Below are 21,766 nucleotides of genomic sequence, written 5' to 3'. Positions count from 1 at the left end.
ACCTTCGGGATACCAGCGCAGATCCTTAGCCTCAGAGCCACCACTCTGCCCCTAGGTTTCCAACTATTTTCAGGATATTGCAGAGCCGGATGGTAACTGTGGTAACTATGATGAGATAAGTGCTTGCTATCAGTCCATCAATTCAAATTTAAGGAGTCGGGTGCCAGGCTGAAGTGTGAAACTGATATGGTGGTCTTCTCTGAAGTTCTGCCTGTGCCATGCACCAGTCCAGGAAAAAGTGAAGAGATTAATAGGCTTAATGTGTGGCTAAAATCTTGGTGTAAGGTAGAGAGGCATAGGCTAATGTGATACTGGGACTCCTCTGTTCCACTATGACAAGTTAATCTTGACAAGGAGACAGAGCAATATATTGGAGAGGTGTATGAGTAGGTTAGCTGAGGATTACTTAGGACAGGCAAGGTTTACAACTTTATAGGAAAAAACAGACTATAGTGTGAATACAAATATACATGATAACTTTGAAAGTTCTAGATCTCTGTAAAAAGCCAAAACAATACATAAATATGAGCTGCTTAATGCTAAGAGTACTAAGAATAAAATAAGTGAGTTGGATTTATAAGTGGCTGCATGTACTATGATGTAATTGGAATAAAAGAAACCTGGCTAAATAATAGATGGGGATAAGTGTAACAAAATTGAGAACACAATATTTAGGAAAGACAGGCAATACTGACAGGGAGGAGGAGTCATGATTTATTTATATTTCTTTTTTAGTTATATGGTGAGCTACATCTTAATGAGCAGTGTGGTAAAGAGTAAGAGTTTAGGGACCTTCAAATCTTTACTTGATGTCATGAATAGGATTGGTTAACTTGTTGGGCTGAAAGTCTTGCTCTAATTACAATTGTAATGTTTTAACATACAAGCCTTTAAATTATTTTAATAATCATGCTTTAATCATGTCTTGTTACAGTGGCTAATTAAGCTGTTCCAAGAAATAAATATGTTTGTAATGACTACCAAATGTTATAAACTTATTTCTGTTCAATATCTCTTCCCAGTATACTGCTGTGCTGTTGCTACTTTAATCAAACCAGATTCCTGTCCACAGAATGAGGCAGACTGATTGGTGAAACATAGAAACAAATGGTTAATGTCACAGCACTGGATCATAATTTTTTATAATAGTTAATACATGTTTTACAGTTGTGCACCAGAATGGACTGTAGGGTTTCAAAGTACAATAATAGTGGGTCTTCTGAAGAGCGACTTTGCATGTGCTAAAGAATCACATTTCATTCTGTTTCATTTAAACGAAAAAATAGTCCAAAGAAATCCACTTTAAAATCTTACCCTTGTTCAATACTTGATTCAAGCCAAAATATTCTGTGACTTGACATTGACAATATTACATACAACTTTTAAAGTGATTGAGATAAACTGCCAATGCTGATGTACACTGCATATCATTACTACGTGTGATAGAGAAAAGCCACAATGAAACAGAATCAAAATTAGATTCTTTAGCATATGCAAAGCTGCTCTTCAGAATATGGTAGAAACAGAATAATTAAGGATGGCATTAGTTAAGCTTTACCTTTTCCTGAGGGTAGACAATCAAGCTTATAAGGCAGTAATAATTTTAGGCTTTAATGCCAAATACAGTGTTGTGACGTTTAGAATTTTAAATTAACATTGAATGAATCAGCTTTATAACATTATGAAATATCATCACCGGTGCTGTTTCTTGTAATAATACAGAGTTCTTGCACCAAATTCTGTAACCCCTAGACAACCACAGCCCCCAATCCAGTTTATCAATGTGGGACTAAACATCTATTCGGAAGCCACAATAAATCAGGAAATACAAAGAAGTGGCATTCATGTTACCAAACAAGATTTTAGGAATTATTCTTTTACAGGCAATTGAACATATTCCCTGTACTGTTGGGCAGTTGTTGTTAGGATATGTGACGATTGTTATGGACATGTCCTCAGAGGTTGTGACATGGGTATTGTGAACGCAATGGATATATAGGGTGGTCCAGATCTAATTATGCAATTATTGCATTGCATTAAAAGTGTCACAGTTAGATCTGGACCACCCTATACAAAATCTAAGCTGTAAATAAAAATGACCAAATATACAGTTTGCTTAAAAATCTGTGCTTCTTTTTTTTTGTTTGTTTTTTTTGTTTTAGTGTCAACCTTCTGATGTCATGCCTTAATTAGTATCTAGGTCTTAGTTTCTGGCCTTGCTGCACAGTTTTCTTTGATCTCCCTGTTTCGACCTGTTTCTGCTTTCACATCCTTCTCCTGGTTACTCTAAATCTTGACTGCCAAACAGACATAGCACCAGCAAGGAGTTATTGCAATGATAGAATGCAGTCATACACACACAAAAAACATATTCTCAACTACTGAGAGCAGAGAGATTGATAGTTGTTAGAGTTAACATAGATGACAAATGGAAGTCTTGCATTTAAGCTAGCAATCATAAAAGGTCCAACATTTAAAAATTGCATAAGTATTTGTTTTCTTACCTTAACTTATTATTCAAATATATCCAGGCAATGCTGAGTACTTCCATGAGTTGTAATAGAACAGTAAGCACAAGACTAAGAGATATGGTAGTTGAAAAATAAGAATGAACAAAAGGCACAGAAGCTGAAAATCTGAATGAAAAAATGGCTACTGTGACAACATATGCCAGCATACATATGCTGGCATTTCTGAGTATATATTTTCCTGTTGTCTTAAAGGGCAAAATACAAAGAAAAAAAAAGCTAAAAATGATTAATAAAAAGCACAAATAGTCACTGAAGAAACTGTTGAATTCAATACCAATACACTAGAAATTAAAATAAAATATCCCCGTGTCTGCGTGGGTTTCCTCCGGGTACTCCGGTTTCCTCCCACAGTCCAAATACATGCAGGTTAGGTGTATTGGCGATCCTAAATTGTCCTTTGTGGGTGTGTGTGTGCCCTGCCTGGTGCCCTGCCTGGGGTTTGTTTCCTACCTTGCGCCCTGTGTAGGCTGGGATTGGCTCCAGCAGACCCCCATGACCCTGTAGTTAGGATATAGCGGGTTAGATAATGGATGGATGGATAGATGTCAGTGGCTTATATCAATGATGACACATATTACCAATATAAGTTACATCAAAAAGGAATTTGGAACATTTACCAGTACAAAAACAAGTTTTCTGTTTCACACTTAAAGCGGACCAGTGTAGCTAATAAAATATTAAAATTGACTTAAAACAGAAATAAATGTAACGTTCATTGCTTAATGGTGAACTAAGCATGGCTGTTCTTTTGAATTGATATTGTCACACGTGTACACCTGGGAACCACCTTCCTGGCTCTGGTAAAGTAAGCAATTCCACCTCGGGATGACAGGTGGGCGCTGATGCTAACATTATTGTCTCTTTCCCCTGTAGCATTGAAGGGCTGCTGAATGAAAATGTGTAGCTTTAACCTCTGTCCCAAACAGACTCCATCCCTTTTGGCTCTGGCACTATAAATACAGGCAACTAGAGAACTAGGCATCAGATCTTGACCAGCCAAACACTAAGACAGATCACCCAAATCCAAAGCTACAAAATCCTGCAACTAAGCAAGGCTAATGCGATCCTTTTTTTTATTACTTTCATTTTGCTGCTGCACATCTGTATTTCTGTTAGTATTAAACAGAATGACTAGGCTGGTGCCCTAACTTTTAGCCTGCCTATGATAATATATTCATGGCAACATTGCAATGTTTATTCCAAGACCACTTCAACAGAGTACATCACTGTTCTAAACATTCTGTATATAATGCCAAAAAGTCACAGGGTTTCACTATGGTTAAATTGTATTTTTATGTTTGGTTGTTGTTTCAAATCCAATGAACAGTATTTACCATTGATATTTTGAAGAAAAAAGGCATGTAAAATTAGTCAGCCTTGTATAAATGAATAGCTGCATTAAAGTGGGTCCTGCAATAAACAGACTGGTGTCCTATCTAGAACTATTTCCAGTATTACTTACAAATTCTGCTCAGGATGCAATCATACTTTGAAATAATTTAATTTAGAAAATGGTTGGCTGGATGAATATAGCAAAATACCAGCAGAGATATGGTTTTTGAGCTATATTTCTATTGAGTAGCTACAGTGTGATACAGTGCCACATACTTGTTTTACATTCACATTTCAAAGATGTTCATATTAGTTTAACTGGTTATTCTAGATTAAAACAGGGTGAGTATGAGTAAGAGTGAGTTCTGTGATGGATTGAGACCCAATCCAAGGTTGTCTCCTGCCTTTCACTCATTGTTATTGGGATAGATTTTGCCCCCAAACAACGTACAAACTGGATTCTGTGGGAATTGTATTATTTCAAATATATTTATGGATTTTCATTTAATTGCAAATGGAATAATAAGTCTAATTTTTTAGTGTCTTAGGTAGCAAAGAGTCTTTTTTCTACTTTTTCCTTTTACCAACTGTGTTCAGAGAAAAAAGGAACTGGATTTTTGGTAACAAAGCAGAGCAGAAGATTTGAAACAGGTCTCTGATATATTCACAAGTAGCAGACATTTTAGAGAAATTATTTTCAAATGTTTAGAAAAATGTCTTCTACTTAACACTTGCTCACAAGTAAATACATTCTACAATAAAGTGCAATAAAATAAGAAAAGATAAGGTAAGCTACCTCATTTATGGCCAGCTGTTCCCCTCCACCTCCAGTGTGACCAAAATAAAGATTGGAACTACGAAAATCTTCATAGAAGTCTTCTTCACTACCCACATCATCCTGGAGAGCAGTTTTATCAGATGCTCCATCATTGATAACTGTAAGTAAAATATTTTTATTAAAATATAATGTATTGCTTCTTTTATTGAATACTTCTTTCAAACAGTTTTATGGATTCAAGTTAAACTTATTTGTATCCTGGGAAACAAATAATCATTTCTCAAGTATGACAAGTTTAATGATTTTTTTAAAAATTTTTGGAACACTGGCTACTGGATCCTAAGCTTACAAATATTAAAGTTTCATAGTGATCAAACAGGCTGAAGACATTAAAAGGAGTCAGAGGTACATAATGCAGTTGGGTGTTAAAATGAGAGTCGGTTTATAACATTGTGGCAATCCCTTTCTTCTCTGTAAAAGCAAGTTTTTAACTATGCCAAGATCCTCATGTCATCTGATATGTTTAGAACTTCCAGACTTTGCAACATTTCTGGAAGCATTTTTTCCAGTTGTGCCAGAGCAATTTAACATGTTTTTTGTCATTTTTGGGCAAGCTTATTTGAGTTTAATTTGATTGATTTGTTTGTAGCTACACTGGAACCTACAATATTTCACTTCAAAACTTGGTACAATGATAGCTGACAGATCGGAGCTCAAAAGAAAATTGATTCCATTGATTGGGTTGTGCATCATAAAATGTCTTGGTTGTGTACTGTAAAATCCCATTTTTTGGAGAGAAATACCTAAAGCACAACATTTTTTTGTGTTTTATTTAGTTGATATTGGGGTAAACAAAGATTTTTGATCATATAAATACTTTTTTTTTTAAATTTGAAGTGTTGTACTCGCTGCTGCTTCTGCCAGTTGCAGCTCCTTTATTACATAAGCGGAGTAACAACAGTTTATTTTTGTGTTTGCAATTTAGGCACAATAAAGCCAGAAACTCCTTAGTGCATAAGGGATTAAAAGAAAATTAAATTAAATTTAATTTAATATTTTTAGCAATTCATTTCAATAAAAAAAACATTTTTGGATAAAAAAATATGCCATTTCCTTTGTGTCCATATATACCTGTACAATCCCAAGATGATGAACTGTCTAAGATGATATTCTGTTGTTTCGTAGCAATAGTAGAAGTTTAGAGGGAAAAGGAACAGATTATGCTTTAAGGTCACAGTAATTGCACAATATAGTACAATACAATGCACTTAAATATAAAACTGCATAAGAAGAACTTGCAAATAATAAAAGACCTTTTATATCATCAAAATGCTCACTTCAAGGTACTCACATTACTACACATGAAAGACAGCAATGTCAGCTGAAGAAGGAATTCCAATAAAATTATTGTGTATAATACAGAAGTATCAAAAACCTGGCTTCGCCCATTAAGTATGGAGATACATGCCTATGAATCAAAATTGAAAAACTATTAAGTTCTATCCCACAGGTTTTTTTTTTTCTAGTTGGACACTGTGATATCAGTAACCTGTGTTAAAACTGTAAGAACTGCAAGTTAACTTTATCAGCAGAGAAAACTCATAATCCCAGCCAACCTTAAATTCCTTTGCACCTATTTTGTTTTGTAAATATGTCGATCAGCACAAGCAGCAAGCAACCAGATGTCCCATTCCCCAATTGACGGAGCTCAACTCCGTCAAAAAGTTCCTCAAGCTCAAGCCAAGGCTCCTTGTCTGCATGTGAGGTGCCTGAAGTTGTATAGGATAAATAAACAGTACAGTATATTGTTATTTGGAAAATTGTTATTTTCATGTGTGTTCCGTGTCTACAAAGATCTGGGTAAGTGTAGGATGAAAGGAAATGTGAGAAATGCAAGAAATGCTAAACACATACCTAAAGCAGAAACTTTTTCCAAGTTCTACTAATAATGACGTGAAGTGTATAATGTGTGAAGACTTTAGTCCAAATATCAAATAAACATGTGCGCTTTTATTCAAGAATAACACCAAAATAAAAAAAAAAACATTCAATTTACATGTTGCTGTCAATGAGTTACAAACCCAAGCTCAAATGTCAATTAACAGAAAGTTAATACTGGTATGTATTCCCAGATGGTGCAGAGGTATGAGGTGCTGCCTTATAACCAAAAGGTGGTCTGGTTCGAGTCCCAGTACTCTGTTTTTTAAGTAGTGAGCTGCTATTATTATTATTATACTTTAACATACATTTGTAGTGAGTCTGTAACACCCAGTGTAAATTTTGGCTACTTGTAAAAGTTAGCGCTTTTATATTTATGATTCAGTTTTATTCTCTCAGTGACGTTCACATGGTAGAACGAACTTACCTCTCCCTCTCCCTCTCTGAGTTAATGCAGTTTATCTTCATTCTTTTCACAAGAGCAGGAATGGCCACAGTTGGTACTGTGGTTGATGCCTGCTCAGAACTATATGTTGTACCGGCAATCAAAGATACAATGTCCAGTGACCACTATCAGACTGGACAAAGGCAGGACCATAACTGTCAGCATGACACTGCCACATCAAACACTACCGTGGCGAATTGCTCACATACTAAAGTGACTATAGCTGCAGGTGGAAATCCCATTTTACTTTATAGTGCCAAGCGGAGTTGAGTTATGGTGCAGGAATCTATTTGCCAGTAAAAGTGCAGTGAAGAAGCTGTCTGTTGTTACGGTATATGATGCAGTGATGAGGAAAAAGGAACGTGGCTGTTTTGGACCCCACAAACAAAACATCTGTATGTCATCTGCTTGATTTCTTGAATTTTATATACCATGACATAAAATAAAAAAGAAAGGAAATGACAGAGATTGTGGCTAAACTCGCTGTACATGAAAAGTATTGTACAGAATTAGCTTTGTCAGGAAACTGTCCTGAAAAGCCTTTAGAGAGTCAAGTAATGTATTATGCACTAATATTTCTATTTGTGTAATCTGACATTTTCAGGTGATGACATCAGCAACTGAAGGCGTCAAGTTTAACATTCTGTTTTATCTATTAATACAAAAATAAATGTGTTGTTCTTATACATATTGAATGCATCAATAAACATTCACAGGTGTAGTTTGGAAAAAGTATGAGCCACCTCAAAACCAGTTTCCAGAAAGACAGAGGTAGTGATAGTTGGGTACTCAGTCATTAGGGGGATTGAAGCAAAGGCTTGCTCCAGAGACAGAGAGTCTCGTACAGTGTGTTGCCTTCTAGCTACACAGGTGGGAGACCTCTCTGCAAGAGTTGATAGGCTCTAGGCCAGAGCTGGGGTCAATTCAGTTGTCATTATTCATGTTGGAACAAATAACATATGTAATGGTAGTCTGTTAGTTCTGTAGTTCAAATAGTTAGGTACCAGGCTGAGGAACAGAAGTGACAAGGTAGTCTTCTCTGAAGTTATATCTGTGCCACGTGCCAGTCAAGGTAAGATTGATGAGAAGACTCAACGCGTGGCTCAAATCTTAATATGGGGTAAAAGGGTATAGATTTTTTGGGGCTTTGGGACTCCTTTTGGAACAGATGGGGCCTATTTTGCCATGATGGGGGACATTTGAACAAGAGGAGCACCAAAATGTTGGGGAAGCATATGAGTAGGTTAGTTGAGGATTGTTTCAACTAGGGTATGGGCATCAGGGAGTTTAGAACAGGCCAGGTTTAGAAATGTACATGAAAGAATAATGGTGTAAAAAATGCATAGTAATATAAATTCTAATCAAGGTTTAAATGAAATAGTAAAATGAATAACACATTAAACACAGCTTGCCTGAGTCCTAGAACCATTAAAACAAGTGATTTGGTTTTGTATGTAGCCGTTCATAATTATAACATTAAAAAAATAACAGAAACCTGACTAAATAAAAAAAGATGGGTATGAATGTAAAATAGAGGGATACACATTTTCAGGAAGATTAGGTAGAACAGAAAAGGTGGTAGGTTTCCTGTTTATGTCAAACAGAATTTAAACACAAGTCTTCTTCAATTGGACAATGAGTTCCGTCTTAGTGAGTTTATCTGGCTTTGTCTGGAAAGCACTAGGGAAAGAGAACCTTATTTTAGGAGTTTGTTATAGACTGCCCAATGTAGATAATAATTCCAATGCACATCTTTTTAATAATATTAAAAAGGCAAGTTTACAGAGGAATATTAGAGTCATGGGGGACTTTAACTATCCAAACAGTAACTGGGATATCTATTGCAGGAGTTTTTAGAAGTACTCAGTCACTGTTGTTTAACACAGTATGTTAAAGTACCAACATGAGGGGAAGCCTTTCTAGATTTAGTATTTTGTAATAATCAGGATAGAATTGAGGGTGAAGACATGATTGAACCACTAGGATCATTTGACCATAAAATAATACAATTATCAGTATTTTCAAACAGTGCAGATGCAAAGACTAAAACTGTTAAGTTTAACTGTGGTAAAGTCCAAGGAAGATAGTCTGGGATAAGCTTTTAAGTGTAGAGATGGTCAAAGAGCAGTGGAACAGGTTTAAAAATGTTTTATATAGGACAGGACAGGTACATGCCTAAATTTGGAATTAGCAGGTGTGATATGTGGCCGGCCTTTCATCCTGGCCAATACCCCTAGGCCACCAGGTGGAGCCCTTCCTGAAGCATGGAGGTGCCCCGTATGCCAGCAGGGAATACTGGACAATGTAGTTTTTATTCTCAGCCCTGTTGGATACCTTGGGGCCCGCTAGAGGACGCTGCAGGGAGGCACAGAGACTATTTGCCTTACACAGTACGTCAGAGTCACGTGGACAAAGGGAACGATGTGCTTCCTGGGTGAAGAAAAGAAGGATTTTTTATCTGACCCAGAAGTGTTCCAGGTCACATGGACAGAGAGGGTGAAACGCTTCCGGGTCAAGGACTATAAAAAGGACAGTGAAACACCAGAGTGTTGAGCTGAGCTGGGTGGAAGGGTGGTAACGCATCTGGGAGTGGAGGATTGTGATTATTGTATTATTGATTATTGATTTATGAGTATTGTGGAGTGGAGGGTGCTTTGTGCACTGTTTATTGTTCAATTAAATTATATTTGGACTTTTACCTGGTGTCTGGCGTATTGTCCGAGGGTTCAAGAGGACGACAGTGCCCTCTATCTGTCACACAGGAAATTTAAAAGAAACTCTGCAATTGTTTAATAAAGAGTTAAAAAGAAGCTGCAAAGGAAAAAAAAACAATTGTGTAAGGTGTATAAGACTAATAACTCCAATGTGAATCGTAGGGCATATGAGAACATTAGGGCAACCATTAAGAAGGATATTAGGAAGGCTAAAAGTTGGTTAGAAAGGGATATTGCCGATAAGGCGAAAGATGACCTAAAGAGATTCTTTTCTGTGTTTTAGTAGTAAAAGAACAGTCAGGGAGGAGGTGAAGTGCATCAGGAATAGTAAAGGGGAATTAAAAATACAGATAGTGTAATAGCAGGTTCTCTAAAATTTTTCTGAGTTCTTCACATGTGAGAAGAACAGCAGTAAAAGGGACTACTAAGAAGATATTGAGTGATTTGGAAATTGTAGAGGGATTAGATTAAATTACCTAAAATCAAACAAATCACCAGGACCAGATAATATTTACCCTTGAGTTCTCAAAGAGGTTAGCAAGTGCATATATAAACCCTTGATATATATTTATAGAAAGTCACTGCGCACTGAGGAAATTTTGAAAGACTGGAAAATGGCAAATATTATCCCATTATATAAAACGGGTGATCAGGCAGATCCAAGCGAATATAGGCCACTAAGCTTAATGTGCAGCAAATGTAAATTAATTAAAGAAATTATTAATGGAAAGATTGAGCAACACATGACAAGAACAGGATTTTTACTGAATAGTCAGCATAGGTTCAGGAGTAAATACTTTATATTGTATTACATGTATGGAGTAAAATGCTAGGTTTAAATACACAATGGAAGGTCTGAAAATCTAAAGTATGACAAGGATTTAGCAGTGGTAGTGAACTCGACACTATCAACTGCCAGACAGTGTTCAGAAGTCATTAATAAGGCTAACACAATGTTAGGGTATATAGCCTGATTTGTGTAGTACAAGTCCATGGAGGTTATGCTCAGACTCTATAATGTACTGGTTAGACCTCATCTGGAGTACTGTGTACAGTTGTGGCCTCCAGGCTATGAAAAGGACATAGCAGCACTGGAAAAATTCAAGACAAGAGTGACTTGGCTGATTCCAGGACTACATGGGGTGAATTATGAGGAAAGATTAAAACAGCTGATGAGCCACTTCAGTTTGAAGAAAAAAAGACTAAGATGAGATATGACTGAAGTATTTAAAATTATGAAGCGAATGGGGCATTCCATTGCTCATCATCAATTAAGTCAGTCTGGGTTATGGATCTTTTTTTACCCCTTCTGTTTCATGAAATTTGATTTTTAAAAATATTTCCTTGCTATCAAGAAATCCAAGTTGTCAACAAATCAAATTTAAGTTTCTTTGCTTCATTTATCTCTTATATAGCACAGCTATTTGCTTTAGGGACAATTGCAGCAACAGTGAATGGGGTCCTCTGATTCTCTTTCTCTTTCTATGTGGAAACCTTTTTAAATTGACCTTAGGTGATGAAGATCAATGGGGCATCTGGTTCTTACATTGATATGACATGTTATGACTAGTCTGTGAACAGATGCCTCTTGGTCCTGGCCATGGCCACAATCCTTAGCTTTTTTTCATTTTTAATGGGGTTGATGCTGTGCTTTTCCCTTGCTTGTCAGTCCACACTGGTTAATTTCTTTTCTGTTCTTTTGTTATTTTCCATTTTGAATGTGTCAGGGTTAGGTTGGGTTGTGTTAATGGGAGGGGAGAGGGAAAAATAAAGTATAAATTTCAAAGCAGGTGAAGCAAAATAAATTCTACTGCTCCTCTGTGCATCTTTTATCAGGTTGTCTATCTGATTAGGTGTCTCATCCTCTTGTCCACCTCCCATGATTTCCTTGTGATCCTGGACTCTTCTTAATCCGCACTGAACTTTGACCTAGACAATACTGTTTTACTCTTGTCTTGTTCATGTATAGGCTGAAGTGGGCTGTAAATGTTTATTTCTAGTTACTTTTGGGACTACTCCCAGATTCCCTTCTGGGGCCAAAAGCTATCTGCTTTGACCTCTGAGCCCTATGTAGTCATTAAAGCACCGGACCTTAGGGGAAATTTCAGAATGCCTCGTCTACGGGTACCTCTGCTTCGGTTGACTGGATAATTACAGCAACTTTTGTATCTCAGTGTAGTAAGTGTATTGTGAAAAATCAAAACAATGCCCAGTATTAAAATTCTCTTCGTGCTAATATTTTTTGTAATGTGTTACATTCTAAAAGCAATTTATTCTTATTTGTTAAGTCATTTAAAATCAAATATTGGTAATACTTTCAAGTCCTATAATTTTTTTTTTATTTTATAAAGTTTTTGCTTATACAGTATACAGATTCCAAATGAGAACAGAAGATTTTGAAAAGGATTTGGCTTTACATTTTAAGAGCAGTGATTTTTTCAAAGATCACAATTAATTTTTCAGCAGCAACATGAAGATGTAACTTTCTTTGTCAGGCTGTCACTTTACCACATATCAGTTGAGAGACTACAAACATTTGGTTCTAAAACATTTTATTAAATACTCAGCTACATCCACTTAGGAGAAAAAAAGGACATGAAGAGAAATCTAAGTATAGCAGTAATGGACTGCCCATCTTGTAAACATCTACTTGGGTAAAATAATATATTAACTTTATAATCTATCATCTCAGATAATTTCATGTTCAATCAATTTGAATACTAACCATTTTACTGTTATAATATTGCTATCTGCAACTTTATTTATCTTGCCTTTCTCTGTTTTAGGAGGCAGGTCTCCGGCCCTTAGACTTATACCAAGGTAACTGAGGCACACTCATTTTGACAAACAGAATAATATAATTTATTGATAATCAAAAGGATTATAGAAACATGATAACCTATAACATGACATATAGGAATGGATGTAAACAGACAAATATATACTGTAACATATAGGCTGGCTGTTAACTGATATTTAGAGTTCTACTTTATCATGGCAGAGACCAAGTATTTATGGGTGATGTGTAATGTTGTGTGGAGCTGTTGCTTTGTTGTTGCTTCAGGTGCAAGTGGAGGATTCTTCATGTGTTAGAGTGTACTCTTTCTCTTTGGTGTGTGATCGTTGTCAGTGCTGTATTTCTGCTTCCTTGGCTTGCCTTCTGCTGTCATAATCCACTTCATAGGGAAAAAGTATTAGTCTTTCTGGCACAAGACTTTAGATGCTGAAGTTCTCTTCTTGAAGTAATGGCTGCCCCTAAGCAAACAGGAGCTCAGTGATTAATTAAGAACAACTTGTCTGAAGTACTTAGGATCACTGGAATGCCCTTTCTTTGGCACTGGAACCACAGGATGTCTTCCACAGCTGATGAACTTTCTGCAAATTCAGGGAAAGAGAGAACAGGTGCTGAAGGACCCCACAGAGCTTGCTGACACATGATTTCAGCACTCTGAGGCTGATTCCACCGGCAATGAAGCCTTGTTTTACCAGCTCTCTTCTCTCTTGATTAGTAGATACAAGCAGTCCAAGGAGTGGAGAGGGACTGTAGACCACCAGTATGATGTTATTGTAGGGGAAGGTCGTGCAGGGTGCAGATGGCAGTTGGAATTCTGGAACCTCCTCAACTTGCACACAGAGGCTAGCATGTACATTTAAAAAGATGTGATCAGTGTCCAGAGATCCAAATAAAATATATCTTGATTCTCATGGATGTGAAGTTTTTCTACTGTCCACTTGTGTTTCAAGTACCCCAATTGATTCTCTGCCCTGAAGGTCAAGGTCATTGGGAGGTAGCAGGAGTATGCTGTGGTCCCCTTTTCTGACAATGGTGACTGTCGTGTCATTCATTGAATCCAGAGCAGGGGTTCTTTAATTTTTTAATCTGATATCCCAAATAAGAAACTCTGCACCATACTGGGACCCAAGAAGAGGATTATTACCATAAGAAACAGCACAACTATGCAGAAACAAATAAAAATTGTAATATGATATAAAAAAAACAGTAAATATTTATTTCCATTCCAGCGTATTTCTTACATTAATATTATTGAAAGAGAAACGTGGAAAGAGAAGTATTTGTTAATAAAACAATAATTATTATTCAAAACAGGGAATAGATTTCTGAGGCATATCACTGCCAGTGGAAATGCTTATTGTTAGGTTTATTTAAGCTGAGGAAAATAGATTTTTCCTTATAACAGGTGCAGCATGATGAAATTATTTGTTTTGGGATAATAAGAATGGTCATTAAATTAGTCACTTGACTAGTGGCATCAAATGAAGAATTAAGTAATCAAAAAAAAATAATCAACACTGTTTATTTACCTTATCTTAAATAGCTTTATTTTTAATAGGGAAAAAAACTGCCTAAAATAACTGCTCAGTGCTGTTTATTTTCTTTGTCTTCATTTTTGAAATAATGTTTTCAAATGAGTTCCTTCATCAACAATACATTTTTTCTGAATGAATTCACAAGTTGTTCAGTGCATCTCAGTTCCTTTAACAATTCAATACAACAGATACAAAAGCTGAGTTGGGTAGTTAACTGTTAACTTAAAATATGTATGTACTATTTGTATTTTTATATGGGTGATAAGACAAATATTGATAAATAATTTGCCAAACAGTCCAATTCAAAGTATTTAACACTGCTGATTGATACCATGCTGAATGCTAAAGTCTGATCTACAACCAGGCAGACCTTTTTGATATTTCTGGTGTTTTTGCATTTCTCAGTGGTATAACAAACACTGCAGTCATATTACCAATAGACTGAAATTTACCAACTGCTTTAAAATAGTGTTAAGGGAAAGAATTCATCTTTCCCAAGGCACATTAAACTTAATATAAAATCCTTTTGTACCTCAGTTACAGGTTTGGATTCAAAGTGTACCATGATAGTGAACACGTGATGAGGTACCGAACGGTGCAAAACTAAGAGATGTATGAACACAAAAAATTCAGATACAAAATTGATAAATGGGCACATTTTTATGCAAGTCACTATTGTTTTTGTTATCTCTGACCATGTCCCCTCTGATCATGGAGCTTAAATCACTATGCCCTACACATTCATCTTGTAGCTGGCATCTTAAACACCTGTCATTAGCTGATGAGAAATGTATGGAATTCATATCCAAGCAAATTGATTATTTTCTTGAGACAAATGCATCCTCAGAGGTCTCTGCAGAAATACTCTGGGAAACTCTGAAGACATGTTTAAGAGGACAGATTATTTCAAATCTTTCTCACAAAAATAAAATAGAAACGAAGGAGGTGTCTGAGTTAATCAGCAATTTGTATTGATTTCCAGGGGCATCATGTATAACGCTGTGCGTAGAATTCACACTAAAACATGGCGTACTGACAAAAGTGGAAATGTGGGTATACACAAAAAAATTCAGATGCACAAAACTGTGTGAAAGCCAACTTCCACACAATTCCACTCCATAAATCACAGTCAGCGTGGAATGAAATGCATGTGCACATGCCTGCCGCCCCACCTTAACTCCTCCCAGAGTTATGTGCCTTTGAATATGCAAATCAATATAAATAGCCCTTTCATTTGAGTGTTTTGTTAAAAGACAATGGCAAAAGCACAAAAAAAAAAAGAAGAAGTTCACCGATTGTGAAACAGAGGTCCAACTCAGTGAAGTGGAGGCAAGGAAAAACTTACCTTTTGGTTGTTTAGACAGTGGTATGAGCAAGAAAAAGAATTTGATGGAATTACACTCAAAAGTTTAAGTTTAGAAAGTCGTACCGGCCCGAAATAAAAAAAAAAGTGATCAAATGTCAAAGTCAACGAGAAAATGGAAATCATAGCCCACTGTCTGAGTGTCATGCAGAAGCATATTAGAGCACAGAGAAAGAAAAAAAAAGTTGAAATGTCAAAATTACACTTTAATCTCATAGTTTATTTTGTCATTAAAGTGGAATGTTGTCAACTTAATCTTAAAATTGATGAGAGGAAGGCAGAGAGGAAGGCTTTGCAAAGAGTCATAAAAACTGCGGAGAGGATCATAGGGACAAAACTTTCTTCCATGGACTTTATGTACACACATCATTGTCAGAAAAGGCAGAGGGAATTATCAGGGACTCACTCCATCCAGCTCACTCTCTGCTCAGACACAAAAACTGTACATACAATCTGAGGCACAGCAGAGCGGACAGCATCATCACTCACAGAACAAGGTTTTTCAATAGCTTTTTCCCTGCTACAGTCAGACTGATGGCAAAACACAATTATTGAATATGTGTAATAACCTCACGCTACCTCACTTCACTTATCATGTAAATGACGACTGAAAAATGTGCAATATTTTAACTGGGCAATACCTACAATATATTGTATGTTTTTTGTGAATAGATATTACCACCTTTCTGTATAGTGCTGGTATAATCTACATTATTTATTATTTTGTTTTACTGTTTTTTAATCTTTTTTAAAATGTTTTACTATGACTCGGACAGAGCTCTGCACAAGAATTCCAATGTGCTTTAACTGTTGGTTTTATGCACAAATGGCAAATAAAAGAACCTTGAATCTACAGTTTTTCAAATCCCATTGTAACTAAAGTAGCACGTTAAATGCTTCATATTCTATGTGTTCTATGTGTATGAATCACTATGTGCTTCTTAAATGGTCTTTCTCTTTCGCAGACAAGAAAGCGCAGGCACTGAATGCCACACAGAATACATTACATTAATGATATTACAGCTTTCTGAAGAATTTAGAATAGTAAGATGTATACTTGATATCATTTTTATGATGAAATGTATTAAAGCATGAATTAAACATGGGGTCACAGTGATGCAACAGTAGCGGTGAGCTAGCAAGGGATTGTTCCTGCCTTGTGCAAGATGCTTGCTGGGACACATGCGACCCTGGATGAAACAATTTATTGCAGCAGTACTGTATCTGTCAAGCGTAGTAACCCCCAATTCCTGGCCTTCCATTTTCTTTCTCCACGTGACCAATCACCACAATATAAGCTCTGTAATAAATGTCAAATCACCTGTAAGCATTAATGATTGAGACTGTTGACACAAAGTTCACTGTTTGGTCATAGAGACATTGCTTCTGAACTGTTGTTGACATTTTGTAGTCTTAAGGTAGTGCATTGTTACATATGATAGCTTTAACTTAGAATTTCTTACTATTGCCAGGTGTTATGGCTACAGAACCTATTGTTATGTTGGCACTTATGGTTATTGGGGAAGAAAGGATAAATAAGAAATAGCATTTCTGTCTTTCTCCCCCAAATCCCACCAGACCACACTTCATGAAGTCCCGGTTCTCTTACATGCCAAGAGGCAGAGCACGTCCAAATCAAAATAAACCCCCCAGCAATTGTGTAGAAAAGGTTAAAATTGAGATACAGTATCTTTTGAATGTACAGTCCCAATACAATAAACCTATGTTAGGAGCTTGCGCTGATACAGGGTATGATATAAAAAGAAAACTGTAAAGAGCTAGCTACTTTGTTTGTTGCCAAAATGTTCATATATTCAATGGAAGAAATTTCAATATAAGAATTGAAGTTTAATAAAATAAAATTTTTTTTTAAAAATGTATAGTTATGGCAAATGTCACATTACAAATGGACCAAGTCACAAGTAGAATCTTCTTTCCCTTGCCAGGACATGATATGATGATCTTTCAAAAGGATGTCAGGATCAGTCGTCTTAGTTCTTTTTCTGCTTAATTTGGAGAGCTAAATACTGCATGTAAAACTGACCTTCAATAACCACGTTTAATTTGGCAGGATACAAGAGGCTGTATCTGATTTTGTCTCTGTGGAGGTGCTGTTTAATGCTGTGCTGTTGAAGATGAGAAATCTGGGAAAATAGGAATGCAGTTATTTTCAAGTATAATCTCCTCTTTCGGTCTGAGAAGAGAGATCAAGTTTTATTTAACCTATAGTATGTCAAAACTGACAATTAGGCTTCTTGGTTTTGAGGCATTTGATCCATCTATATGGTAGGCTGCTGAGATCTCTGTGCCTGATTTGAAGTCCTCTAGAGTTATTTTAGAGAATATTTCAGCTCTGAATTTCACTGGGTTTAGACTTCCACGGTTTTTGGGGAAACCATCAATTCTGATGTTGCTTCTTCTACAGTATATCTATCTTCCAGCATAGCCAGTTTGTCACCAAGTACTTTGCATTCTGGTTTTGCAGCTGTTGCTTTTTCGTCAGCGGCCGATGTTGATTTTTTAACTATTTCAATATGAGTCATAAACATCTGCTTAACATCATCAAGCTGAGCAGCAAATACTCTAATTTTGCTCTAACCTACTTGTATTCTCCTGTATTTGTTATAATTTTTTAAAATTTCTATAAAGGTTTTAGTAAACTTAGTACTTAAATGTTTCTTCAGGTTAAGCTGTTCTTCATTTTTTTTGTTTAGGTCCTTTATTTCTTTCTTTATATCGCTTATATCCTTCTTTTTATCACTCGTTATGTCATTTATGTCCCCACCGAGTGCAGCAATCATTACCTTCAGTTTTTTTTGGTCTTCTCCACGCTCCATAGGCAGAGTTGTGAGTCTAGTTGGGGTTGATGCTGTTGCTACTGACTCACAGGGGGTATTAGCGGCAGTTGACAGCAGGGATAAAAAGGCCATGCTCAGTTCCAATGATCCTCCTGGAATCGATTAATTGTCCTTGCTGTGAACTTGAGGTTGATTTAGACTGATGAAACTTTAGCCGTCTTCTCCTTTTCCTTCTGAGCCCGTTGTTTTCTGCTCCTGCTTATTTATACTTGTGTATATTCTAATTAAACCCTTTAAAGATGAGTAGATACAGGATACCTTGGGATGACAGTAAAAAAAAAAAGGCTAAAATAACACCACTGCTATCGGAGCTCAATTCTAGAGGTCCATCACTCACAACAGACGAGACCAACTGGACTCTGCTTATCAGTTACTTCAATTTGACGGTTTCATAGTATGGTGTCAATGGGAATACAGTAATCCCTCGCTATATCGCGCTTCGCCTTTCGCGGCTTCACTCCATCGCGGATTTTATATGTAAGCATATTTAAATATATATCGTGGATTTTTTGCTGGTTCGCGGATTTCTGCGGACAATGGGTCTTTTAATTTCTGGTACATGCTTCCTCGGTTGGTTTGCCCAGTTGATTTCATACAAGGGACGCTATTGGCAGATGGCTGAGAAGCTACCCAACTTACTTTTCTCCCTCTCTCTCTTGTGCTGACTTTCTCTGATCCTGACGTAGGGGGATTGAGCAGGGGGGCTGTTCGCAAACCTAGACGATACGGACGCTTGTCTAAAAATGCTGAAAGATTATCTTCACGTTGCTACCTTCTGTGCAGCTGTTTCCTGAAGCGACATGCTGCACGGTGCTTCGCATACTTGAAAGCTCGAAGGGCATGTATTGATTTGTGCTTCTTTGTTTTTCTCTGTCTGTCTCTCTATCTCTCTCTGCTCCTGACGGAGGGGGTGTGAGCTGCCGCCTTCAACAGCTTTGTGCCGCGGTGCTTTGCATACTTAAAAGCCAAACAGCCCTATTGATTTGTTTGCTCTTCTCTGTCTCTCTGACATCTGCTCCTGATGCGCACTCCTTTGAAGAGGAAGATATGTTTGCATTCTTTTAATTGTGAGACGGAACTGTCATCTCTGTCTTGTCATGGAGCACAGTTTAAACTTTTGAAAAAGAGACAAATGTTTGTTTGCAGTGTTTGAATAACGTTCCTGTCTCTCTACAACCTCCTGTGTTTCTGCGCAAATCTGTGACCCAAGCATGACAATATAAAAATAAACATATAAACATATGGTTTCTACTTCGCGGATTTTCTTATTTCGCGGGTGGCTCTGGAGCGCAACCCCCGCGATGGAGGAGGGATTACTGTATGAATTATATCTTTGTCCAAAAGAAATGAACATTGTCTGTGAGGGTTAATACCATTGTCTCATGTCACATACTACTGCAATAAATACTACACTAAATAGAGGGTAGTGAATCAATCAGCATAAAATTCATGCTCAGATTAGCTCAGCTAATTTTACTACACATGTAGCAACCCACCACAAACATGTCTAATTTAGTTCGCAACCCGCAGTTTAAGAAACACTTATCCAAAGTGTACTGTGATGATGAATGACCAGATGACTGGTTTACTACAAACTTTTTGAGGCCACTGAAGTCATTCTCCTTGATTTCACCAAACTGGTTCTACAACTGATCCTGTTCTTTAACCAGTGCCAGAGCTGTCATTCTCTTTGTTTACTAGTATCTTATGTTTTCATGCAGAATGAAGAGAAAAAGTAAGGAATAATCAGGTTATTTATCAAATACCTTCATCAAAAATTATTAGTTCACCCATTTTCTTGACTGAAGTACAATGATATTTTGCATTATTTATTTGAGCACAAAATTTCAACATTATTACTGAGTACAAAGAGCTTCCAACATTTTAATAAACATTTTTTAAGTAAAAAACAGGTCAGGTAAACAACCCTAAATAACATAAATAACAAAGTCAAATGGTCAGGATGCATTTCCGGACTCTCCCCTTTACCAGGGCCAGACAAACTATAAACTAAGTACAAATACTGTTATTGAGGTAGTACAATGAAATATTAAATTAACATTTAATGACATGTGTAACAAGTATTGCAATCTTTTGTAAGCTCTGTATGTAGTTGTGTCTTTTCCAGGATCTCAAAATCAAGCTGCTTCTAAGTTGGCAAGATCAGCATGAGTCAAGCACATGCAAAAGAATCTTCTCAGTTCAATAAAGTTTGTTTTAAAAGGGATAAGTGCAAATTCAAAGCAAAACAGTTCACAGAAAAACAGAGAAAAAAGTTGATACACATGCAGAATAAAAGGCAAAAATGGAAAAATGTTATTCTTCTACCAATTAGCTTTTTCTTGTTAATCTTCCGTTGTTTTCTGTATTTAAAGGTTGTGTTGTTTCTCTATGCTTTATTTAATATGGGATTTAATTTATTTAATATGGGATGGGAGTACATTCATACCTGGTGGCATGGATCGTGGACTATCTTATAGACAGACCTCAGTATGTGCGTCTCAGAAACTGCAGGTCTGACATTGTGGTCAGCAACACAGAAGCGCCACAAGGGACTGTACTTTCTCCGGTCCTGTTCAGCCTATATACATCGGACTGCCAATACAACTTGGAGTCCTGCCACGTGCAAAAGTTTGCTCACGACACTGCTATCGTGGGCTGCATCAAGAGTGGGCAGGAGGAGGAGTATAGGAACCTAATCAAGGATTTTGTTAAATGGTGTGACTCAAACTACCTACAACTGAACACCAGCAAAACCAAGGAGCTGGTGGTGGATTTTAGGAGGACCAGGCCCCTCATGGACCCCATGATCATCAGAGGTGACTGTGTGCAGAGAATGCAGACCTATAAATACCTGGGAGTGCAGCTGGATGATACATTGGACAGGACTGCCAATACTGATGCTCTGTGCAAGAGAGGACAGAGCCGACTATACTTCCTTAGAAAGCTGGCATCCTTCAACATCTGCAATAAGATGCTGCAGATGTTCTATCAGACGTTTGTGTGCTGGGGAGGCAGCATAAAGAAGAGGGATGCCTCACGCCTGGACAAACTGGTGAGGAAGGCAGGCTCTATTATAGGCACGGAGCTGGACAGTTTGACATCTGTGGTGGAGTGACAGGTGCTGAGCAGGCTCCTGTCAATCATGGAGAATCCACTGCATCCACTGAACAGTATCATCTCCAGACAGAGGAGCAGCTTCAGCGACAGACTGCTGTCACTGTCCTGCTCCACTGACAGACTGAGGAGATCATTCCTCCCCCACACTATGCGACTCTTCAATTCCACTCGGGGTGGGGGGGTAAACATTAAAATTATACAAAGTTATTGTCTGTTATACCTGCATTTTTATCACTCTTTAATTTAATATTGTTTTTTTTTTTTATCAATATGCTGCTGCTGGAGCATGTGAATTTCCCCTTGGGATTAATAAAGTATCTATCTATCTATCTATCTATCTATCTATCTATCTATCTAT

General features: G+C 37.0%; 1 protein-coding gene across 2 annotated transcripts in view; it reads right to left on the bottom strand.

Moving 5' to 3' along the window:
* Positions 1 to 21,766, bottom strand: part of arhgef4 (Rho guanine nucleotide exchange factor (GEF) 4) — a 289,616-nt gene that overhangs the window by 184,321 nt on the left and 83,529 nt on the right. For both annotated transcript variants that reach the window (XM_028794916.2, XM_051922049.1), the window contains exon 2: positions 4,660 to 4,799. In XM_028794916.2, the coding sequence (XP_028650749.2) occupies positions 4,660 to 4,799 (140 nt within the window). The remainder of the gene's footprint in view (positions 1 to 4,659; positions 4,800 to 21,766) is intronic.

The sequence above is a fragment of the Erpetoichthys calabaricus genome, chromosome 2, assembly GCF_900747795.2.
Source record: "Erpetoichthys calabaricus chromosome 2, fErpCal1.3, whole genome shotgun sequence".
NCBI lineage: Eukaryota > Metazoa > Chordata > Cladistia > Polypteriformes > Polypteridae > Erpetoichthys > Erpetoichthys calabaricus.
This window is presented reverse-complemented; position numbering and strand designations above follow the sequence as displayed.